General features: G+C 35.5%; 1 protein-coding gene across 13 annotated transcripts in view; it reads left to right on the top strand.

Moving 5' to 3' along the window:
• Positions 1–25726, top strand: part of DMD (dystrophin) — a 2153717-nt gene that overhangs the window by 492319 nt on the left and 1635672 nt on the right. For 10 of the 13 annotated variants that reach the window (XM_015443662.3, XM_065538825.1, XM_065538826.1 and 7 more), the window contains 2 exons: positions 21321–21502; positions 22610–22738. In XM_015443662.3, coding sequence (XP_015299148.3) covers positions 21321–21502; positions 22610–22738 — 311 coding nt within the window. The remainder of the gene's footprint in view (positions 1–21320; positions 21503–22609; positions 22739–25726) is intronic. The other 3 variants (XM_074029183.1, XM_074029182.1, XM_074029180.1) reach the window with 1 other exon arrangement.

Genomic DNA, 25726 nt, shown 5'->3' with positions numbered 1-25726 from the left:
GCATTGTCTTCTAGGAGTTAATATTGTTTCCCATCCCATTTGGAAAAAAATTAGAAAATGTAACAACAATAAAGAATTTTGGTAGACAAAAACTCTTTTGTAAGGTATGATTTGACTCATACAATAGGTGTTATGACTGTTGAGTGGCTCTGTCAGAAACAGTCAAATGCTAGTAACGTCTTGTTTGCTTTACTTATTAAGTATCTTGTGTATTTTATTTACTTAATATATTTATTTTAATATTCAAACGTGTATATTTATATATATATATATGAATGAATGAATTCTAATGGGTCAGGTCACATAGTGTGTGTGTGTGTGCATGTGCGCACATATCAGCTAGGATAACAACGTATTATATGATGGAATCTACCTGGTGATAAACATTCAGAGGTTGGAAAAGGGCATTGAGTACCGAACTCTTGAGGCGTTCAGGGAAACAACTGCACACCAAGCATCTGGATACTGACTGACTGATAACAGTAAATATTCATTTTTTCAGCTAAATAAATGAAAAAAAAGAACCAGGCATTCCTAGCAGTGAAAATAGCTTAAATAAGAACACAAAAGTAAGTCTACATTTAATATTCTCAAAGCACAATGTGCATCTGTACAAAATCCCAAATATTAATTTCCACCAGAATAAAATTTCATTATTCCATTATTTTACTTTAATATTTAGAGGCAAATGAATATTAACATAATCAGTTTAAATTTTGCAATACTAAGGTTTCTCTTTTCTCTTATTTAGTACAATGACCCAAAGTTATACAATTATTTGCCTCTGATTTCTTGGCAAAATACGTATACTTTACTGAAAATTTCATCTACTTCATTCTTTATCACCCTACGCTCACACAGAGAAACAAATTTATAATGAGAAATTGAAAAGAAATATGAAAGCTCAGTGCTAATTTTTATTTGGTTCATGTAAATCTCTAGAAGCTTAGCTCTATTAAGATTATCTGAACCTTTGTAAAACTTTCTATTTCAAGCTATTTTCTTTGCTTACACATGCCCCAACCTATCTTAATTTGATTATTATTTTCAATTCATCAGATTATGTGGATGCAATGGCTGATAAGTTGCAAAGAGAAATAATGAGTGAAGATATACTTTGAGAAACACTGCTATGATAATCATGACAGAAGATGCATGGGTGATTCATACTATTTCTAGCTATGTCTAGTTATGTTTAGTGTTTGTGAATCACCTTTTTGCCTACCTTCTCTAGTTGAGTAACTGTATATGTAGGTAATTGAATCAAACTATTATATGCTACCAAGAATATAGTCTCCTCCCTGATATAAAGAGGCACCAATTAAAGATTATTTATTTAATGGAGCATTTTAAATATGGAAGGTTAACTATTTACACTTGAGTCTACATTGGAATAAAAAGTTTTAGCTGGCAAAATTACTGGTTTAATGTGTACTTCCATCCATATTTGCCATATGTATTAAAGAGAAATAAGGAAAATCTTTTAAAGTGATGAAATTCAGGGCTTTCACTTAATTGATGTTTTTATGTGAAATATTTACATTAATAATGAAAAAGTATAAAACAGTGAACAGGTAATATTTAATCTTTGTTCTTCCTTTTCTTAAAGTCAGGAAACCAGAACCAGTCAGCCCTATCAGTAAAAGCAAAAATAAAGTATCTAGTGACATTTGCTTAAATACATTACCAAGTCCTGAGAAAGGTTCTTACTAATCTGGGAATAAAAGAAAATGTCCTTATCTTGATATGTGTATTAGTCCGTTCTCACATTGCTATAAACAACTACCTGAGACTGGGTAATTTATAGAGAAAAGAGGTTTAATTGACTCACAGTTTCACAGGCTGTATGGGGAGCATGGCTGGGGAGGTCTCAGGAAATCACTGTGGAAGGTGAAGGGGAAGCAGGCACGGCTTACATGGCCAGAGAAGGAGCAAGAGAGAGAGCAGACAGAGATGCTACATACTTTCAAACAACCAGATATCATGAGAACTCACTATCATTGGAATAGTAAGAGGGAAATCTGCCCCCATGATTCAGTCACCTCCCACCAGACTCCTCATTCAATATTGGGGATCACAATTCAACATGAGATTTGTGCAGGGACATAGTGCCAAACCATATCATTCTGCTCCAACCCCTCCCAAATCTCATGATGTTCTCACATTTCAAAATACAATTATGCTTTCCCAACAGTTTCCAGAAGTCTTAACTCATTCCAGCATTAGCTCAAAAGTCCACAGTCCAAAGTCTCATCTGAGACAAGACAATTCCCTTCAACCTATGAGCCTGTAAAATCAAAATGAGTTAGTTACTTCCAAGATATAATGAGGGTACACGCATTAGCTCAATACTCTTGTTCTAAAAGAGATAAATCGGTCAGAACAAAGGGACTACAGGCCCCATGCAAGTCCAAAACCCAGCAGGGTAGTCATTAAATGTTAAAGCTCCAAAATAATTTCCTTTGACTCCACATCTCACATCCAAGCCACACTGATGCAAGGGACAGGCTCCCAAGGCCTTGGGCATGTCCATCCCTGTGGCTCAGCAGGGTGTATAGCACCCTTAGTTGTTTTCATGGGCTGGCAGTGAGTGTCTGGGGCTTTTCCAGGTGTATGGTGCAAACTGTCACTGGAAAGAGCATTCTAGGATCTGGAGGACAGTGGCCCTCTTCTCAAAGCTCAAGTAGACAGTGCCTTAGTGGGGACTCTGTGTGAGAGCTCTAACCCCACATTTCCCTTCTGCACTGCCCCAGTGGAGGTTCTCTATGAGGGCTCCCCTGCTGCAGCAGACTTATGCCTGGACATGCAGGCCTTGCCATACATTCTCTGAAATCTAGGTGGATGCTCTCAAGCCTTATCTCTCACACTCTGCACACCTGCAGGATTAACACCACATGGAGGCCACCAGTGCTTATGACTTGCACCCTTTGAAGCAACAGACCAAGACACATCTGGGGCCTTTTTAGCCACAGCTGGAGCTGGAGTGTCTGGGACATAGGGAGCAGTGTCTTGAGATTGCACAGAGCAGTGAGGCCCTAGGCACAGCCTGCAAAATCATTTTTTCCTTCCTAGACCTCCAGACCTGTGATGGGAGTGGCTGCTGCAAAGGGCTCTGAAATGCCTTTGGGCATTTTTCCCTTTGTCTTGGCTATTAACATTCAGTTCCTTTTTGCTTATGCAAATTTCTGCAGATAGCTTGAATTTCCCCCACCACCCTGAGAAAACGGGTTTTTATTTTCTATCACATGGTCAGGCTGAAAATTTTCTAAATTTTTATGCTCTGCTTCCCTTTTAAATATAAGTTCCAGTTTCAGATAATTTCTTCACTCATGCACATGACCATATACTGTTAGAAGAAGCCAGGTCACATCTTAAATGTTTTGCTGGTTAGAAATTTCTTCTACCATATACCCTAAATCATCACTCTCAAGTTCAAAGTTCCACAGATTCTTAGAGCAGGGGCACAATGCTGCCAATCTCTTTTTGTTAAAGCATTGTGAGAGTGACTTTTATTCCTGTTCCCAATAAGTTCTTCATCTTCATCTGAGACCGTCTCAGCCTGGACCTCATTGTCCATATCAATATCAGCATTTTGGTCAAAGCAGTTCAAGTCTCTAGGAAGTTCCAGACTTTCCCTCAACTTCCCGTCTTCTGAGCCCTCCACGCTGTTCCAACCTCTGCCTCTTACTCAGTTCCAAAGTTAGTTCCAAATTTTCATTTATCTTCGTAGCAGTGCCCCACCTCTCGGTACCAATTTTCTGTATTAGTCCATTCTTGCATTGCTATAAACTACCTGAGATTGAGTAATTTATAAAGGTAAGAGGTTTAATTAACTCAAAATTCTTCAGGCTGTACAGGAAGTATGGCTGGGGATACCTCAGGAAATTTCCACCTTCTGGCAGAAGGCAAAGGGGAAGCAGGCACACCTTACATGACCAGAGAAGGAGGAGAAAGCAGGGGAAAGTACTACACACTTTTAGACAACCAGATCTTGTAAGAACTCACTATCATGAGAACAGGAAGTGGGAACTTCACCCTCATGATCCTCATGATCCTGGTCTCCCACCAGGCCCCTCCTCCAACATTGGGAAACACAATTCAACATGACATTTGGGCGAGGAAACAAATCCAAACCGTATCAATATGCTAGAATGACTCTTACTCAGATAATAAATTTGACAACAATATTCCTCCTCTGTGTTGTCACTGTTCAGTATTTTTCTGGAGAACCTAGCCAATACTATATGATGAGAGAAAGTTATATGAGATATATATTGGAAAGCACAAAATAAATTATTTGAAAATAATATGATTTTCTCATTATGTAAAATGACCTCAAAATTAGAAAATGTGCAGCAGTAATAAAATGTTCAGGATAGTTACAATTTTTTTTTTTTTTTTTTTTTTTTTAGTTTCCACATAGAAGTGAGATCATGCAATATTTTTCTTTCTGTGTCTTGCTTATTTCACTTAGCCTAATGTTCTTTGGGTCTGTCTGTCCTGTGGCAAATAACAAGATCTCCCGTTCTGTGTTTTTGTTTTGAGATGAAGTCTCACTCTCACTCTGCCCCCCAAGCTGGAGTGCAGTGGCTCACTGCAACTTCCACCTCCACCTCCCCCGTTCAAGTGATTATCCTGCCTCAGCCTCCCATGTAGCTGGGATTTACAGGCACTCACCTCCACACCCAGCTAATTTTTGCATTTTTAGTAGAGATGGGGTTTCACCATGTTGGCCAGGGTCTCGAACTCCTGACCTCAGTTGATCTGCCTGCCATGGCCTCCCTAAGTTCCTAAGTGCTAGGATTACAGGCGTGAGCCACTGTGCCTGGCCAAGATCTCCTTTTTTTTTGATGGAATCTCTGTAGCCAGGCTGGTGTGCAGTGGCACAATTTCGGTTCACTGCATCCCCCACCTCCTGGGTTTAAGAGATTCTCTCTGCCTTAGCCTCCTGAATAGATGGGACTACAGGTGCATGCCCCCAAGCCAAACTAATTTTTGTATTTTTAGTAGTGGCAGGCTTTCACCATGTTGGCCAGGATGGTCTCAATCTCTTGACCTTGTGATCCGCCTGCCTTGGCCTCCCAAAGTGCTGGGATTACAGGCGTGAGCCACTGTGCCTGGCCCAAGATCTCCTTTTTAAAGGCCAAGTAATATTCCATTGTGTATATCTATAGAGAGAGAATAAAACAGTGGTTACCAGGTTTGGGGTGGAAGGAGGAAATGGGGAGATGTAGGTCAGAGTCTATAAAGTAGCAAATTTGTGGGATAAACAAGTTGAACGATCTAATAAAAAACATGAGGATTATAGTTAATAACGTATTTAGAATTTTTACTAAGTGAGTAGATTATAACTTTTGGCCAGAGGGAGGGGGAATGATTATATGTGAGATGATGGATATGTTAATTTGTTTCATTATGGTTTCATTACGGTAACCATTTACATATGTATCTTACAGCATTATGTCTATACCTTAAAACATACAATAAAATTATTTTTTTAAAAGTTCCAAAACCCATATAGTTTTCTTAGAAGTAAACCACACAAGAAAGTATAAGCTTTTTTTTTAATAGGAAGTTTAAAGTTGTATATAAGTACATAAAGACATGAGGAAAGGAAATCACATGTGATGAAAATGCTAGTTCTCCCTAAGTTACTTTGTACATTAAAAGTAATTTCAGTCACACTCGCATGTTCACTGGAGCACCATACATAATAGCAAAGTCGTGGAATCAAGTTGTGTCTGTGAGTAGATAAAGATAAGGTGGTATGTATATACCATGGAATACTACTGAGCCACAAAAGAGAATAGAATTGTCCCTTTTGCAGCAACATGGATGAAACTGGTAGCTATGATCCTAAGTGAAATAACTCAGACAATCAAATACTGTATTTTCCTTTAAGTGGTAACTAAACAATGGGTACACATGGACATACAGAATTGAATACTCAACATTGGAGACTCCAAAAGATGGGAGGGTGGGAAGCGGGTGAGAGATGAAAAATTACCTATTAGGCACCATGTAGACTATTTGTGTGATGGGTACACTAAAAGCCCAGACTTCATCACAACACAATATGTCCATGTAACAAAATTGCACTTGTACCCCTTAACTCTAAAGTTCTTGAAGTTACTCCAGTCAAGATCTAGATGGTCCCTGACTTAAGATGGTTTGACTAATGATTTTTCAACTTGATGATGGTGTGAAAGCAGTGTGCATTTAGTAGAAACCGTACTTTGAGTAACCATTTAATCATGCCGTTTTTCACTGTCACTACTGTGCTCAGTGCATTACATGACATATTCAGTACTTTAGTTTTTATAGAATAGGCTTTGTGTTAGATGGTTTTGCCAAATTATAGGGTAATGTAAGTTTCTGAGCATGTTTAAGGAAGGCTAGGCTAAGCTATAATATTTGACAGGTTCAGTGTATTAAATGCAATTTTGACTCACTATATTTTCAAGGGACAATGGATTTATTGGAATGTAACCCTGTCATAAATCGAGGAGCATCTGTATACTCAAACACTCACATGCCCACAAACATATGGATGTATGTGACTCTGTATCTGTATTATTTTAGAGGATATAACAGAACCCTAGCAATAAATAGAATTTACCTCAGATGGTAAAATGAAGATAATTGTATTTTAAAAGTTACAGAGGTATATATTAACAAATAGGTGACAAGAAATAATCTAGAGAGGAGTAATAGTAGGAAGTAGTTACTACCCCCAGGGCTGAAAGGAAAGGGGAAACAGAGTCCAGTGAAAGCTGCACTAATGGAGGGAATGTAGTTGTTGGTAGGACTCAGATACTACGTTATGTAGCTCTGAAGCAGGGAAATAATAGAGAAATTTCCCCAGCTTTCTCTTTCCCTTCTCATTAAATCTCCAGCTGGTACTTCCTACTGGCTTAATGCGACTGGAATCTAGCCAGGAAATGATCACAGGAGGTGCAGTGTGAAAGGGTCAGCCACTTAGAGAATAAGCAGAGAAGAAAAGGTGGAAATGAATGAAGGTGAGCACACTGAACATAAATCACATGAATGGGAAGAGAGATTCAGTTTTCTAGATAATTCTAAAATTTGTTTAAATGTAGTTGCATGAGTACAGTCAAGAAATTATTTTTTAAGTAGGTGGTTTGCTCTAGTAGATTTTATAACATAGTTAACATAGTATGACATAGAGAAATAGTTTAATGGTGTGGAATAGATATTTTGACAACATTCCTTTTTATTTAGGTAAATTTAGTACACAATTAGGGTGACATTTCATGTCTCTAGAGACAGAATAGGTTAGCTAATAAAGCCTTCAACTGTGGAAACCCAAGGCACAGCAAATACTAAGATAACGTTCAGATAATGATTTAATGTGAATAAACATTTTAAATACTTTATTAAAATGTAGAAGAATATTGCAATAATATTAAGGTGATATAAAACCTAGAGGTTGTCAAATACCGACAAATTTACCAACACAAACTTAAAATATTTTTCATGGTGAAAGACACCATTAAACAGTAATAAAACCTATGATGGACTGCAGAATGATACTAATAAAAAATTAATAACCTCAGTATGATAACACTCCTACAATGAATATACAAAATACATTTTTGAAGTGGCTACATATTATGGTCAGGACATTCACTTGGGAAAATGAGAAATAGCCCATCAAAATAAAATTAAGCTTAACTAATGCACAGTAAAAATATCCTCTTATTATGAGGGTTCATGTAAATAGGCCCTGTGTTTCTTTTAGTGGAAACACAACTTGTAATATTTTAATCAGACAATTTGACATTATCTTTCAAAGTATGGAATTTTACATATATTTGATCCTGAGGTTTCACATTTAAGTATTAGATATATAGTAATACCCATATCTATGACAAATGTGTAAAGATGTTCATTGCAGTGTTGGATACAGCAGCTCCAGTATTTTTCATGGTATGGAGTGTGAGGCAGATATATCTCTACCATTGGATTATAGGCACCATAAAATCAGGGTCCAGGTTTGTCTGTGTTTGTTTTTATTTTTGCTCACTATTATAACTGCAGTTCTGGCATAATTATTGACTTATGGCAGGTGTCCAACAAATAGTTACAGAATAAATAAATGGATAAATGAATGTGTGCATTACTGAAATTAATTTTGAAGTTCAAATTGTGTGTATACATGTGTATACACATTTTAAAATCGAAATTTGCTGAAAACGTACTTTTTACCAGGCATTGCTCTAAATGCCTTACTTGCATTTATCTTCTTTTAAAAGCCTTTGCCCCATCTTACCAATGAGGATATGAAAAAATGAAGAAATTAAGTTTCTCATCCAAATTTATAAAACCAGTGAGTGGTAGAGCTAAATTTTGAATCTTTACTAATTGAGCACATCTTATGAAAGTATATAAGAAAGTAGATGCATAGACAGTGTATATGTTGTTTAAACTCATTCGATAGGCGGATGAGTGTGATAAATGGATGGCTAACAGAATGGCTGAATGGATAGATGCTGACATAGCATCTGGTGACAAGTATTAGTTCTAGTTAATGGGACTGTGGTGTTGTGGAGACATGGGGTACTTGCACTGGTAACTTTCTACACATCTGTACTATTTTAATTTTCCACTACAATAAGTATATATGGCTTTTGTAATAAAATGTTCAAAAGTGAGAGATTAAATCCAGACTTAGAAAATTAAAACATCAAAGACAACTAACGGATGAACTCTTGGGGCCAAAACCATCAATGTGATGTGTTTTCTCTGAGGGAAAGGTTTCCTAATCAAGGGGCACGTTCCCATTAAGATAAGACTGGAAATGACCCTTCTGGTCAATCCAAGATCAGAGCCCATATAGGGACAGGAGCTATGATAATGAGTCTGATTTCGTAGGATTTAGTAATTGAGATAGTTATACCAAGCCCCGGGGTATCCAGTCGTTAGGAAAGACAGGCCCCTGCTAGTAGAGCTCTACCTGAGGGAGAGGTATTTGAGAGAAGCTGAAATTTCAGAGTCAAGAAGAAGTGGAAGCTGTGTCCAGAAACTGGGTTATGTAGTATTTAGCATGTCAGTTTTAACCCTCATCCAGCCACTGAGAAAAGGAAAGAAGAAATTTTAAAATTGCAAATAGATAAAAAGAACATTCAGTAATTAAAATATAAGTAAGATTCTATGCAAAGTCTTTCCTTTTCTCTGTTTAGTCTTTGATGTTACCAGTATCTAGTCAAAGGGAGCTGCTTTCTAAGTATGTAATGTTTGCATGCATACTATAGTTACATATTAGTGATCATATTGTTTGTGTGTACCATCCTAGGTTTTTATTTCTGTACTGAATCCCTTTCTCATATATCTGAGCTTAAAAAGCATTTTTTACAGTTATAAGTATTTAGTAGAATCCTACCCACCACTGACTCATAGTTTTAGTGAGATAACAAGGAATTCGCACACTTGAATCTTTCAAACCTCCAGGTATGCAGACACTTAGTAGCACAAAATTTTTGGAAGCTATGCTTCCAAAGTTCTAACGAGTCTGCTTTTCCTATCCTGAGTCTGAGAGCACTTGCATACATTTTTTTTTTCTGTAGGTATCAGTCAATATTATTTTTGAAAATATATTTTTGTAAAGCACGGTGTGATTTTTGTAGTGTATATGCCAAAGTTTAGAACAATGAATAAAACATTCGTTGTCCTGTGTCTTGAGTATTAGCTTGAGTATTTTCAATCTGAATTTAAAATGTACCAACTTTGTCATCATCACTCATAGGCTTCTTGATTAACCTGCTAATGCTCTCTAATTTAGAAATTAATGCTGCTTTCCCTATCACTTAAAAAATAATCTGATACAGTTTCTAAAGCATGAGATGTTCTTCAAATCAAGTCTTATTTTTGGGAATGTGATCAATAAGAAAAACTTTTTGCAATACAATAGGAAGCTGAGGTACATTATGCTTAACCTTATCCAAGGTCACAAAATGAAAGAACTGGGATGCAAACCAAGGAGTCTATTTTTTTTCCACTTTAATCAGACTGTCACTTATTGGTTGTATGACCTTGGGCTGTATTCTTAACTCACAAGAGAGTGGTGAAGTTTAAATGGAAAAAAACATAATAAAAGTTCTTGTATATAATTGATGCTTGATGAAAACTAATTCTATACCAAACTGAATCTCCTTTGCATAATTTTGTAGGGAGAAAAATACAGTCTGCTCCTGTTCCTTGCTACATGCTTTCTGTCCCTTCAACCAGTACTCAATTTTCAACATGTGTTTTACTCTACATTCAGGGGGTGTAGACCATGAAAATGAACCTTTATTCCCAAAAGCTTATCTCTTCATTCATTTACTGATTTAACAAACATTGAGTACCTACTACTTCTCAGTCATTGGTAAAACAATCTAAAGGAAGTTCCTGCCCTTGTGGTTTTTATATTCTTACAGTAATATAAATAATAAACATAATAATGACAGTTTGTGACAAGCAATGTAAAGGAAATCAATGTAAAATAAAGGGAAAGGGGGTGGGCTTCTTAAAATGGGATAGCAAATGCATCTCTGAAGAGGTGCTATATGAGTTAAGACCTAATGGGTGAGAATGAATCAAAAATGCAAAACGAGAAAGTATTTTAGGTAAAAGAGCAGCAAGTGTGAAGATCAAGAGGTGTAAAATGGCCTTTGGTATTTGAGATGCAAAAACAAAACAAGACCAATGTGTGAAAGAGAAAGAGGGATGACATTAGAGTGCTTTTAGCAAAGTGTGAAGGATTGGGTCATGATGTACTTTATAGGGCATGGAAGGTGGTATCTTTTAACACATACATCAAATTCTATTCAATATTCAAAAAATATAGTATACACATTTTAATGAAAATCAATCTCAGCTATGTCTTACACATTCTTAACATCGTTGATTACCTTCTCTTTTATAAAAGTTATCCCTTATCGTCAGCAGATTTGTGTTATATGCTTTTTGATGCTTAATCTCTTTTTGACTTGTACTTTCTCCATCATTGCTTCACATGTGATTATCTTCTGCAAATTTCTAAATTGCATTTTTTTCACATTGGAAGCTGTTTGTCATCCATACATATTGTATTTGTAGTTGGGAGGTCCTAATTACAATGGTGGAAGCCAGAAACTCCAAACTCAAATGAAATTTCATAAGTACTGTCAAAAGCAAAATGTATCTCTGTAATTTGAAAATGCATTCAAGTTTGCTACTTCTTTATTGTGTGTGTTTCATCACCATGCATCCATTAGCACTTAAAAGATACACAAATGCATGATGTTTGGCCACTGGTTTCAGTTTTCACTTAGAATACTACTGAAAACTTTGGATTAGTTGAAGAAAACTTAATTTGCCATCAATTATCTTGTCAATTGTTGGTGAAGTTTGTGTGTAATGGTGTTTCGCTAAACACTGAATCCCTTATTCTGATGTTGCATATGACATATGGTGCCACCATGACACCATTCCACATAAATGTTTTGTGCTGAGAGAGTCACATCAGTGTTGTATGCCATCTGGTTTGTCCAGTGGTCCACCGGTTTCTTCCTTAGGAATTAGGAAATGGAGCCTTTCTAATTATAAAAAGTGATTAATTCCCTGGTGAACTGGTGTCATGTCTGACACATGGTAGGTATTCCACAAATATTTGATGAAGGCATGAATGCAAGCAAACCCATAAATTATGATTATGTGCCAATTGGAAACAAATCATGACAAATAATAGATCATAGATATTGAGCATTTACTTTGCATTCATTTTCTCTGTTAGCATCATCCCTAATTATTTGCAAGATACTAATATGACTTATTTTGTAGATAAAAACTGGGACAAAGGGAAATTAGTGGATTTTATCACAATCCGTTACCTATTAGTGGTAAGGTCATGATTTGATCAAGGTATTTTTGCCTCAACAGGCTAAGCTCTTTTATATGTAGTGGGTCCATTTTTATCATATTTGTTTCAAAAAAAACCCAACAACACCTGATCATTTTGTACAGTGTCTGCGTTAAGCTAGTCATCGCTGAGTAATTTGCTCCAAGACTGCCCTTACATCATCAGGCATATTTTCAAATCCCAAAACATACCAGAAAGAATAATAACCAATTAAATTTGTGTCACATGAAATAAACATCTTTATTCCGGCCTCACTGTGTATCAAGTATAATTTCTAACACTAAACAATTAAGATTTACAAACAGACTATGTTAGCGAGGAAGATAAGGGGTGGAGCTACTTCTGAAACTGACTATACTTTTTCTAGCCACAGAGGAAAGAAAAAGTCAATTTGGTTAGGTGAAAAGCAAAGCATGAAAACCGCAGGTGACAATCAGGGAAACAGAGTTAAATGTCATTGAGTCAAAATACTTTCATCTCAAATGCAAACCCTAATAGTTCTTCCTACAACAGGCATGTCGAGAGAATTGTAAGAAAGTACAAATGTTTTTCTATCTGTAGTCTCCCATGCTTCCATTTGTTAGGTCAAGTTAGTATCTTCTCTCCTGGTTTTAGAAGATACATACCAAAAATTGGTTCTAAGGATTTATTTATTTATTTATTTATTTATTTATTTAAATTTTTTGAGACGGAGTCTCGGTCAGTCCCCTAGGCTGCAGTGCAGTGGCCGGATCTCAGCTCACTGCAAGCTCCGCCTCCCGGGTTCACGCCATTCTCCTGCCTCAGCCTCCCGAGTAGCTGGGACTACAGGCGCCCACCACCTCGCCCGGCTAGTTTTTTGTATTTTTTAGTAGAGACGGGGTTTCATCGTGTTAGCCAGGGTGGTCTCAATTTCCTGACCTCGTGATCCACCCGTCTCGGCCTCCCAAAGTGCTGGGATTACAGGCTTGAGCCACCGTGCCCGGCCCTGTTCTAAGGATTTAAATAGTCGAGGATGTATTTTTTAAGTAAAATATATTTCAACATATATAAACTTAGGACAGTTTTGACAAAAGACACAACTGTGAAAATTTCCTGCATTTGGAAATTGAAAATTTAAAGATAGAACTTTTCCTGTTGATTAGGGGCATACAGCAGAAATTTGATATTTGAAAACCTTTTCAACTGAAAGATGTCTTATTTAAAATTTCTAAAGTCAGGATTGGTTATGGATTTTCATTTAACTGACTTTTCCCCACCAGCTTCTGTGCATTTGTTCTGAGGCACTCTCAGGATATTTGGTATTAACACTGCAGAGCTTCCATTCTGATTTAATTCCCAAAAACTATCTTGGCAAAGAGGGCTTTTACAGAAGGCAATTCAATGAAGCAGGGATACAGTGGCAAATGGGAAACTGAGAATTTTGAAATTATTTATTCATAACTTCCTTTCCCATTAGAGTCATTTTTTTCATGAGAACGTATCTCTGGGCTCATTTATTTACCATTGTATTATTAGTCTAAAATACAGCCCGGTACAAAGTAGTAACTCAATAAATGTTTGTGGAGTATTTTATTCTCCCCACCTCTAAGACTGAGTCTTGCTCTGTTGCCCAGGCTGGAGTGCAGTGGCGTGATCGCGGTTCACCATCTTTGAACCAGGAGTGCCTTCCTGGTTCAAGCAATTCTCCTGCCTCAGCCTCCCGAGTAGCTGGGATTACAGGCATGCACCACCATACCCAGCTGATTTTTGTGTTTTTAGTAGAGATGGGGTTTCACCATCTTGGCCAGGCTGATCTCTGAACTCCTGACCTCAGGTGATCCGCCCACCTCAGCCTCCGAAAGTGCTGGGATTACAGGTGTGAGCCACTGTGCCCAGCTGTAGTTTTTACAATCACTGTCATTACTTCCAGGTACCATTACTTACTGGATTGGCTACATGATAAGTTCTGTTTGTATTGGTAGGTTTAGGATTTATTGCTTAACAGAAAGCTCAAATAGTTTTCAGTGCATCAGTCTTCTGAAAGCATCTGATTTTCCTTTTTTCCCTGTTATACTCTAGGTAAGTATTATGCATTTTGAGTCACTGTTTTGTTTCTTCTTTCTTTTTTTAATTTTATATATATATATTTTTTGAGATGGAGTCTCCCTGTCTCACCCAGGGTGGAGTGCAGTGGCCCGATCTCAACTCGCTGCAATCTCCTCCTCCTGGGTTCAAGCGATTCTCTCCCGAATAGCTGGGATTACAGGCATGTGTCACCATGCCAGGCTAACTTTTGTATTTTTAGTAGAGAGGGCGTTTAACCCTGTTGGCTAGGCTGGTGTAGAATTCCTGACCTCAGGCGATCCACTTGCCTCGACCTCCCAAATTGCTGGGATTACAGGCACGAGCCAAAGCGCCCAGGCTGAGCCACTGTTTTCCACTTGTGACAAGATGGTGATAGTTTTCTGCTGGTTAACACCATAAGCATGTTGAAAAGCATAATTGAATGTTCAAAAGATAAAATTGTTTTGTGTTTCTCATGGATAAACATAGACCATTACTTTTTATCATTATTAATTTTATGAAATTCAATCATCTTCAATGCAAATTATTTTCATTATGATATTTTACAGTCTTTTAATGAGAAGCATTGTTACTAAATGATAAAAGCAACTGCTTGTATCAGTGAATGAAGTGCTAAAAATGGATTAGTTAAGGAGTACTTAATTTGGCTAAGGCAGAGTGTTAAAAAATTTTGCAGTGTTAAAAATTTTAACATGGGAGGAGTTGCGCAAATTTTAATTAAAATGTGTATCCATTGTATATAGTGACTTGTAAGAAGAAAATTATGTACAATACAGTGCTGAATGCAAAATACAAAATACTGAAAATAACAGTATCATGCCTTAATGAATTAGTCCATTGCTACGATACGGTCTACAACTTATAAGCTCCAGCATTTAGGTATCATGACATAAATCTCTTCGTTTGCAAACCTCAAAAAATAATCCACTTTACTTCCAGCACTATGTCCTTTAGAATATCACATCCATGAATTAGGTTATTGTTTACAACCATAGGTTTTGCTTGTGCCAACATATATGCCATTCTATTTTCATATTTTGAGCATTCTGACTATGCCTAGTTTATGACCATAAATGTTGTCTTTCCAGTTTCTCCATTCCTTTTCTTCTCAGTGAATGTATTTATTTGTTTCTGTTTCCTAATACAAACTCTGTGGGGAGGTTTATGCTCATCATGATTTCTAAATGACATCCTCACACATTTTTTGTTGTTTAATAAAACTCTTAAAACACCGACCAACTAAAGCTTTGTGAGTGCACATTTATTCCTGCTATCTTTGAAATCTTGCTTGCTTTCAATTACACACGCTGTGCATTATGATTGAGTATTTCAATTCCTGCCTGTCCCTTGGCAGAAACTTGGCCTGAAATTCAGACAGTGGAGCCTCTTCTTTAGATTTCCCAGCAGTGTTTCAAGGTTACACCCGGCAACTGGCTAATCGGACTTTCCTGAGACTGACTGCCCGAGATTAGTTTTGTTGAAGGCACTGCTTTCATCAAACTTACTCACATTGACTTTTTTGGGGTGAGGGCAAGTTGAAAGCAAACTTTGTGCAACTTTGCTTTTATTGTTTAGTTTTTGATCTTTGCAGATATTTTTATTTTAACATAGAATGTATTTATTACAAAATTAGTATGTGTTGAATAAAGAGTTTGGAAAATATAGATAGAATAAAATTTTAAAAGGGAATTATTTTCAATCCCTCAAGCACATCCACTTTACTGATACCTTGAAGTATTTTTTCCCAGGTGTTTTCCTAAAATTGTTCTACATAAACTATAAATCCTGCTCTTTTGATGTTACACTGTAAGATATTGACTTCAACATATTGTCAAATAGCCTTCAAAAGGAACATTTTGACTGGCTCTGTAATATTCTTACACAGTTATATATTCAATTATTCTCTAAGTCCCTACCTATTAAGCTTATTTGGATTGATCTTTTTCCTCTTTTATATGATAAATATTTCTTTTTGTGTTATAAATACTGTTTAAAATTTATATCACATTTACATATATCTTTATTTAAATTTCTGATAATTTCCTTGTGGCAGGACCCTAAGGGAAAATTAATGGGTCATAGTATATGATTTTTTTAAGGTTTTGATAGACACTCCCAAAATATTTTTCATAAGGTTAGAAACAACTGATACTCTTCAAGCTAAGTAGGTATTTGGCCAAATCATTGAAGCCTCTGCAGCATAGATTATCATTCTTTTGTAATTCTTTGCAAATTTTTTAGGCAAGGGAACATAGTTAAAACCCCACATCTCTAATTTGCATTTCAATGGTTCATTTTTATGTATATTTAGTCTTGTTATACATCACTTATTAGAAATATAAATCACTACTACTAAATAGAGATCATGTTTGGTAATTGAACCACATTACTTACAAGGTAACTATTTGAATAATGACTTTCAGATACTTGGTCTTCAAATACACTGAGATAGAATGTGAGAGAATGAGGTTAAAGGTACCATGGCTAGTGCAATGACTGGGTTCTCATCCGATTTTGACTAGTTTTTGAACTTGCCTTCTAACCACCATGAGGTTTAACTTCTTTATTTGAAAAATGACCAAATTTCACTAAATGATTTATTTGTTCCATAGTAGCTTCAAATATGAAACACTCATCAGAAACGGTGTTATTGTTCAGAAAGTAAAATCTCTAGCAGTGTTATGAGTTCTCACCATTTCCATTCTGAGACGGCTTCAAAGATTGGATAAGCAATTATTAAAATCCAGTGGCAATGAACATTTTGTGTAGTACAGTCTTAGTGCAAAATTACTTTCATATAATTGTAAAGTTCTTATTTTGGGGATTCAGCCACTTCTCTCATTTCATACAATCTTAATGTCTTGTAATAAGTATAAATTACATTCCATCATTTTCATACTCCTCAAATTCTTCATAGTACTCATTATCATACCATTGCTGTTAGTCACTGTCTTACATAATTCTTATCAATTTCTATGACTTTAACTGTTCTCTGTATTCAGTTTCTTAACAAATATTTAGGTGATTGCAGAGTGCCAGGAATTGGCCTTAGTGCAGTCATCATAAATGAGGATTATCCCCAAGTCATAAAATTCATTTTGATTTCCCATAAAAAGTAATGTTTATAATTACGGGGTGACTCATCTGCTGTATACTCATAATCTAACATAGTCTAAGCGTATTGTATAGCACATAACAATCACTTAGCAAATATGGATTAAGTGATCATTGCTTTTTTCTTCTAAGTAAAGTCTTCTGACTTCCTGTTAATAGTATACAAATGGTCTCCTACAACTAGGTTTGTTTTTGTGTTAATAATAGAAACAGCAAAAATATGACAAAAATGACAAAAAAATAATGCAATACAGCAATAGTATTAAGGTTTAACAAACTTTACAGGTTTTCTAAACATTGGATTTGAGCTTCATAACATCTTACTTAGAAGGAACTCTGCTGGTCAACCACAGTCTCGGAAAGCAGCGTATTCTTAGGTTTTGGAGAGAATCAGAGGGCCAGCAAGCTAAGAAAATTTCAAATTGGGAATAGGATGATGATAGCTTTAGAAGCATGGTATTTCAGGTGAGACGATATTTAATTAGTTTGAATTCAGAATTATGTTCATTGAAGTGAATCCACTCTGGCAGACTTTCAGAAGGGAGCATTTGCTGCTGGTTGGCTGGGGGAAGCATGATAACAATCATGGAGGCAACTAATTGTTAAATGAATAAATAGGGTAGATTGAAACTTGTTGGTGTCTACTTGTTACCATGACTGCAGAACGATCAGCTTCCTCCTTCATCCTCTACCTTCTTTGTTTTATTCTTAGTTTATTAATCTTTATATCCTCAGGCTGTAGCACATAACTTTGTATATAGGCATTTCCAAAAACTGTGGAGTAAATGAAAACTGAATGAAGTCATTTTGGATCTCTCTTAGAATTTTTGTCATACATTGCCTTGTTTTCATTTCCCCCATACGCAGTTCTACCTTAGTTCGTGAGCACTTTTTATCTGGATTATGGTCCTAATCTCTTATTTCTCTCAAGTTTTTCTCCAGCAATCCATTCTGTACTTAAAGAATTTACTTGAATAAAATTTTGATGATGTCACCCTCTTGTCGAAAAGTGTTTACTCTCCAACCTATTGAATGAAGGCCGAATTTTCTAGTTTGTTGTTGATATTCCCTCAGTTTTCTACGTACCATCTGCCAGTTTCATCTTAGTTTTCACTACTGTCCTCTCACTGGTTAAGATACACAAAGCCACTGTTCCCAAGACATGGCTAATGTGTCCCTACCTCTGCGTCTTTACCTGAGATACTCCCACTGCCCGGAATACTCTTGCCCATTCCCTCATTTCCGGCTATTGAAATCCTATGCATAATTAATTCAGTTTCCTATTCAAAGAGAATTGCTTGATCCTCCAATAGTATATGATTTTTAAAATCTGAACATGTTAAAGAACTGGTTGTGCCAATTAGAGGAACACATTTTAAATTATGTTCAGCAATGCAATTACTTTGTACTTTTATTATTTATTTTCTTATTCCAAATTGGAAGCAGAATTCATGAATTTTCTCTTTTAAATCTCCTGGATAATCCATTAAAATATTTTGAATATAATAGATTTCTTGAAAATGTATGTTGATGAAATTCAAAATATTTTAGACCTAAATTCCTTTCTTAAAAAAATACTGATTTCTACCTCCTGGCAGTTTTGAATTCCACATAATCTCAGAAGTGTGATAGTAATAGTTTGGGGCAAAATGTCAATAGTTTGGTTAAATAAGTACATATTTTTTGTAATGACTGACAAGAATATTTGCATTCAGTCCACATGTTTTATGTAAATAAAATTTATTACAATGTTTGATATTTCTTGGGGCAATAAAAATGCTTGGCCAATTTTGCACCATTTTTTACTTTTTATCATGGCATATATTTGAGGCCAAACATACATGCATATGCCTATAACACAGCAGTGAATAGGCACAGGGTCAACCCTTTTTAATTTGTTTTCTCACATCATGGTTTTATTTAATATACTAAAAATGAAAGAGCTCTAAGTTATGTTAATCACAGGTAAAGCTGACTAGTTACTAGTGAGAAGGAAGAAAGTTTTCTAGAATTTCAAGATATGGTGAAGTATAGTATTCACCATATAAGAAACAATTGGTCAAATATTTTGAAAAACAATTACTGAAAGAATTGGAGATTTGTAGGCTTCAGGATTCCAAAGCTAAGTTAGTAAGATTATTAAGGAAGGCAGTGTTCATGCACAAAATATTATTTACTTCTTCTTTAAAAAGTACAAAAATTACTTTGTTTGTTGGCTAATTAAAGTATAACAAGTTGAGCATATGTGTTGTATAACTTTGTACCTCTCAGCCTTGTGCATTGAAATGTCCAATAAATATCATTTGAATAAATGAATAAAACAATAAAATGGGAGATGATGTAACAGTCTGCTTATAAGTAATGTTTTTGGCCCTTATTCACAACGTAGCAGGCTAGCAGTTTCAGCATCGCTTGGGAGATTATTGGAAATGCAGAGCTACAGGCTTTACTGCTGATCTGTTGAATTGGATTCTGTAGTTTTAAAAGATCCCCAGGTGATTCATATGTACATTAAAAATTGAGAAGCACTGTATTATTCTATGGATAGAAGTGGACCAAGGAACATTAATTTTTCCCTCTCCTGTAACTTTTTAAAAATAGTTGTTCTGATTAATCATGGTTCTGATACTTGTAAAAGAATTGATGAAGTCATTTGTTCAACCTCCCTTTGTGCTAATGGACTTGAGACTTTACTCTTGGCTTTTTCACTTATAATCAGAACACTTGATCAGAATATACAAATTGAATACAGATCTCTTACTAGTAGTTAAGATAAATGTATGGCAAGGAAAATGCATTGCCACATTGCCTTGACCTCCTGCCAGGATTTATGTTTATCTTTTATCTTTGATTTTTATATTGATTAATTATTAAAAAACTAAAATTGCATACATTTATCATGTATAACATGTTTTGAAATATGTATACTTTCCGGAATGGCTAAATTGAACTAATTGATACATGCATTACTTCATATGCTTATCATGTTTCATGGTGAGTACACTTTATTCTCACAGCAATTTTTAGGAATACAATACATTATTATTAATTAGGTTGTACAATAGATCTCTTGAACTTATTTTTCCTATCTAACTGAAATGTGACTTTGACCAACATCTTCCCAATCCCTACCCCACAGCCCCTCATAAACACCATTCTACTGTCTACTTTTATGAATTCAACTTTTTAGATTTCATGTGTAAGTGAGATCATGTGGTACTTGTCTTTCTGTGCCTGGCTTATTTCACTTAATAGCCTCCAGATTTACAAATGTTGCCTCAATGACAAAATTTCCTTCTTTTTAAAGGATGAAAAAGGATGACAATGAAATGCTATCTAAATAGCATTTCATTGTCAGAACTTACGTTTTAACACTTTCTAGTATTAATGACACACTTCACATAAAGGATTACTTTACATCTTGGTTCACTGGAATGAGTGCAGTAACTAAATTGTAATGCCAAGTAGCAAATGAATCTTTTGAAGGAGCTGCCACTTTATCTGTGTTATTACAAATTATTACTGACTTTAAATGCTGGGTTTCATTCACCCTCTGGATGTGGCAAAGGACGTGAAGTCAGATCAACTTCATGTGTAGGACTTTTACATTTATCTCTAATGTCTGGGAAGGGAAACGACATTCTACTTTATCAGATGGGCCATAATATAAACAAATATTTTTAATATACAAGGAATATTAAAAATCATTATATGGTATTTTTCTGTTTATATTGTGGATACATGACTCATTTCAGCACAGAGACATATTTAGCTGTCTGCATACTTTAATATCAGCAGCATTCAATTAAAAAGGTATAAGGTTTCTTTACTGAGAACTAAAGCATTAAGCCATTTTATGTAATTGTTTAATTACCACTGCACCATTTGAATTTACATGTTAATATAACTTTCCATGGAAAGGAAAATGTAATCTTTTATTTTTGTTTCTTGCCTAATGAAAGCTACTCTGTTAGATGGGCTAGTCTGGCAATTTGACTTAGGAAAAAGTAATATAGAAAAAAGTTTTCATATGAACAAGGAAAAGAAACTAACTTTACTGCTCATCTCATTGGTCTGCCAAATTGGAAAGACATTTTAGGCCTGATTATCATGTTCTAATTCGTCTCTGGAGGACATTCATGGCCAACTAAGTGTTCATTAATCTATCATCTTCCTGTAACATTGATTTGTTCATTATCCTTTTAGAGTCTCAAATATAGAAACCAAGAATTGATGTGTAGTGTTAATGTGCTTACAGATGTTGCTACCACCTATCCAGATAAGAAGTCCATCTTAATGTACATCACATCACTCTTCCAAGTTTTGCCTCAACAAGTGAGCATTGAAGCCATCCAGGAAGTGGAAATGTTGCCGAGGCCACCTAAAGTGACTAAAGAAGAACATTTTCAATTACATCATCAAATGCACTATTCTCAACAGGTAAAGTGTCCAAAGGACAGGTAATATTCAAGATGTTTTCTATTATATACGCATTTTTAGGTATTATGTGCACATATATATAAAACGAATATATATGTATATATACAAAGCCTGATGTATGTATATATACAGAAAGAGAGACAGACTATGTAAACCTTTTCAGTTTTGCTTCATTGACTACAATATTCTTTTCAAACGTATTTAAAAAATACTATTGATATGTACCATATCGTAGGAATATAGAACATGATATATTACATTTCCATTGTGTAACACACAATGAAATGAAAGGCAAACTTACATACGTATTAAACTCTAAAATCTTCATCAGCTAGAACAAAGAGCTAGAGAAAGATTAAAGGGAAATATTGTTTTTAATCATTAAAAATACTTTATGGCAATATGATGTACAAAATCAGATTTTGATTATTCAGGATAACTTTGAAAATAGAAAAGTGGTTTAAAATATTTCAAATAAACATTAAAGAAAAACGTGATGATATTCTTCATTATATAACTGTATAGAATTCACTGGGGTTCTTCCTTGACATTGGCTTGTTCTTTCTCTCAACCGTGGATAGTTTGGATGTTTTCCTGTGCTTTCTCAGGCACAAGCAATAGTGAAGAAACCTTTAGCAACATTTCTGTTGGAATGTGTGGAAAGCTTTTAGGCCAAACTCTCTCACTTTACTGAGCTAGCTCTATATTAGCTTTTGAAATCTTTAGTCCTTTCCAGGGTATGGACCTGATGAATTCTGGTTTTAGTTACTTTGGATTTAGAGAAAATTGCTTTTGGATGCCTGTTTTTGCCAGATTGAAGAGTACCATCCCATATAAATATTGGAGTTGTATTACTATGGAATCCTCATGGTTAAATAGCATGCTCATATCTTCCCAGATCATTTATTCTCCAACATGACATTAAGTGCCATAATTCTGGGAGTATACCAATTTCTAATATCATTTATATATGTTTAGTATTAAACATTAAATCTCACCGTTTCCATTTAATGTTCTGTTTTCTACCATGTTGGAAAGTAGTCCTTTTGGGTTACTTATGGTTTTTCCTCCTCCTCTCTATCCACTCCCCCAAACCCTTCTCTGCAGATCACAGTCAGTCTAGCACAGGGCTATGAAAGAACTTCTTCCCCTAAGCCTCGATTCAAGAGCTATGCCTACACACAGGCTGCTTATGTCACCACCTCTGACCCTACACGGAGCCCATTTCCTTCACAGGTCTGTCAACATTTATTCTCTGTTGTACAAACCAGAGAACTGCTTCCAAGATAATCTAACACTGCTTTTACTTGCTTGAATTTTTCAGTGCTTTTTATCTCCCCGTGAAGAGCTGTTTCATTTTTCCCAGTTTTACTGATTCCCTCATATGATTCTACTTTGTTATTGAGACTTCTCTAGGTTTACTATATGATGATTCTTCATAAATATGAATTCCCATAATAATGATTTCTACTTTCATTATGTAATAACCTCTAAGGTTCTCTTTGACAAAGGCTACTAATGGTTATAAAAAACATGAGGCTCATTAAAAGGTTTATATATGTAACTTCAAAAAGTATGGGCAAATCTGTGAAAATTGCTAATTACACTATTTGGGGAGATTTTTCTAGATAAACATAAAGAAAATACATATACTACAAGTGAATTATTTTTTATATTCATTCCAAAATATATATTCTGTGTAAGAAAAATGCAACTGCAAACTTCTTCATATGCTCTCTGTTAATTTTGCTAATTTAAACTTGTGTATAGCAGGCTCTGTAGTATTTATAAGAAAAATTCACACTCAAAGCAGGTCATATTTTAGGCAATGTTTCGTACTTTCTATATGAGGAAGCCTCTCAGTGGAGTTTTCCACTCTTGCAATATTGTATGGAATCCAACATACAAGAAATAGCCTTGTAGACGTTACAGCGTGGGAATGAAATGCGCTAAGTTTGCTAGATTTGCAAGAATTACTTTTTAACAAAAATGATTGATTTTGCTCAGCGGAGCCAATTTGAAACGTGCTAGATGATGTGATTTTTATCAAAACTACACTATAAATGAGAATTTAAAAATGATAGACCTGATCCTATTGGTTAAAAAATGTGTACATTTTTGGAGACTCGATTTTTTTTTTTAAGATAGTGGCGTGCATTTAATTAGTAATTTATTTGGCAGTTAATTGATGCATTAGCTAAAAATTTGGAACTCTGAAATAGTTACGACCTCCATCCTTGGCTAGTTTACTTGCAAAGCTCTCTTCTCACTCCCTCTCATTCCGGACCTCTTGACTCTCCATCGACTCTCTAGACTCTATTTATACCATTACCCCCATTGAAATCACCAAGACTTAAGGAATAAGTGCCACCTCCTAAAATTAAGGAGCATACACCAAGCAAAGATAAAGGGTTTTTTTCCCCTCTCTCATTATCACTTTATTGAGCTGCCTTTTCTAGGTTTTCTGCAATGCCTATTCTGGTAGCGCATTTTCCCCTCATCACCACCTCATTAAGGCATTGCTCAGGTATGACTCCTTAATGAAGTAATTACAAATGGACTTACATCTTGCTAGACTCTGCTCATTCTACCTTTGTGTAAAAATTACCGAATACATTATATCATAAATTACAGATAATTCAACAAATTCACTTACCTGTGTTATTTAAAATAAGGCATTCAAATCAGTATAATGTTTATCCTTTGGAAAAGACACAGCACAAATCACAGGAGATGAGGAATGATATATTCTGACTGTTACTAAAGAAGCATATCAGAAGATGATAAATGTAGTTAGGTTTGATAAGTGTATGCCTTTATTCACACTAAACATTAATTTCAAAAGTGTCAGAAGGACTGAGCTTACACTGCAGCTATAGGCTGTACCTGCTTTACTTCAAATGAAGTCAAGACAGGCTGGATCTGATGCCATCAGAAAGTTTTATTAAAGTGTGGTCTACAGAGAAAAATAAAGTCCTCTATAAGAGAGAGCCATGCGGGTGACTGTCCCCTATGGGAAAAACGTGCATGCCCCCACTCCCCAAACACATCACTCTGCTTTAACTGTTCATTTATTTATTCAACAAATAAGTATTCTTAGTCACAGAGCCAAATGGCTTTTATTCAGCTCTCCTAACTTTCTACCACTGAAGAAACATTTTTCTCAGCCTCTACACTCAGCAGGTTCTTCCTCTCTGACTATTCTGTGTCTTTGATTATCTGGCTCTTTCTGCTCTTCCAACTTCTTTAGCTTGTGAACCTCATGGGAGATGTCTTGGCCTTCTTATCTCTGTACTTGTTCTCTTAACATAATTTAATAATTAATAATTTAATCTCCTGGCCTCAATCTGTATGCAATCTGTATTTAATCTGTATGCAAATGATCATTGTATCTCTGTCTTCATCACTTCCAATCTTTAAGTTATAGCCACATTTCCAATTCATTTTCAACTCTGTGTTGTGTATCTATACCTTGATATCCACTAATATCTCAAACCTAGTATGTCTCCAAGTGAAATTTATTAGAGTTTCTTGTCCATTTTTTTATGTTATTCACAGTCCTAATAATATTCACAATTTTTTTTCACTTAATTTTGCCCATATAACAAGGCTACTCTCCTAAACTGCCTTGAAAAGATTTATGATATATTAATAATTTATGCTTTTATGCTCATTACACATGTATTTCATGTTTTCTTCAACCAAATTAAGTCACTTGTTATCCTACACAGGTGCCCCCAAATTTTCCATATTAGCTTTTATGCTTCCCTTAGCTCGGAGTGCTTTTGTCTCTGTTTTAAATAGGCCAACTTAATTTATATTTCTAGGCCTAATTAGTAAGTGGCAGAACCTGAATTCAAATTTACATTTATCCAACTCCATGCCCATCCTCATTATACTAGGGTGACACTGCACTTTCTCTACTGTGATTCTTGTATATTGGGTTACTCACACATAGAGCAGTATTCATACGTTTGATTATTTAGCACTTGTTTTTTTAATCACCTACTATGTGCCAGGTACTGTTATTGGACCAAGTGACACATAAACAAACATACAAAACAATCTGTGTCTGAATTTATTCTAATTTTATTATCCTCCAAATCTCTTCCCTCTTGCCATATGTTTTTAACTCATTTAATAAATGGTAGGGCCGTGTGTGGTAGCTGACGCCTGTACTCCCAGCACTTTGGGAAGTCAAGGTGGGTGGATCACCTGAGGTCA

The sequence above is a fragment of the Macaca fascicularis genome, chromosome X (assembly GCF_037993035.2).
Source record: "Macaca fascicularis isolate 582-1 chromosome X, T2T-MFA8v1.1".
In the NCBI taxonomy this organism is placed as follows: Eukaryota; Metazoa; Chordata; class Mammalia; order Primates; family Cercopithecidae; genus Macaca; species Macaca fascicularis.
Note: the sequence above shows the minus strand (reverse complement) of the source record. Positions and strands in the feature narration are given on the sequence as shown.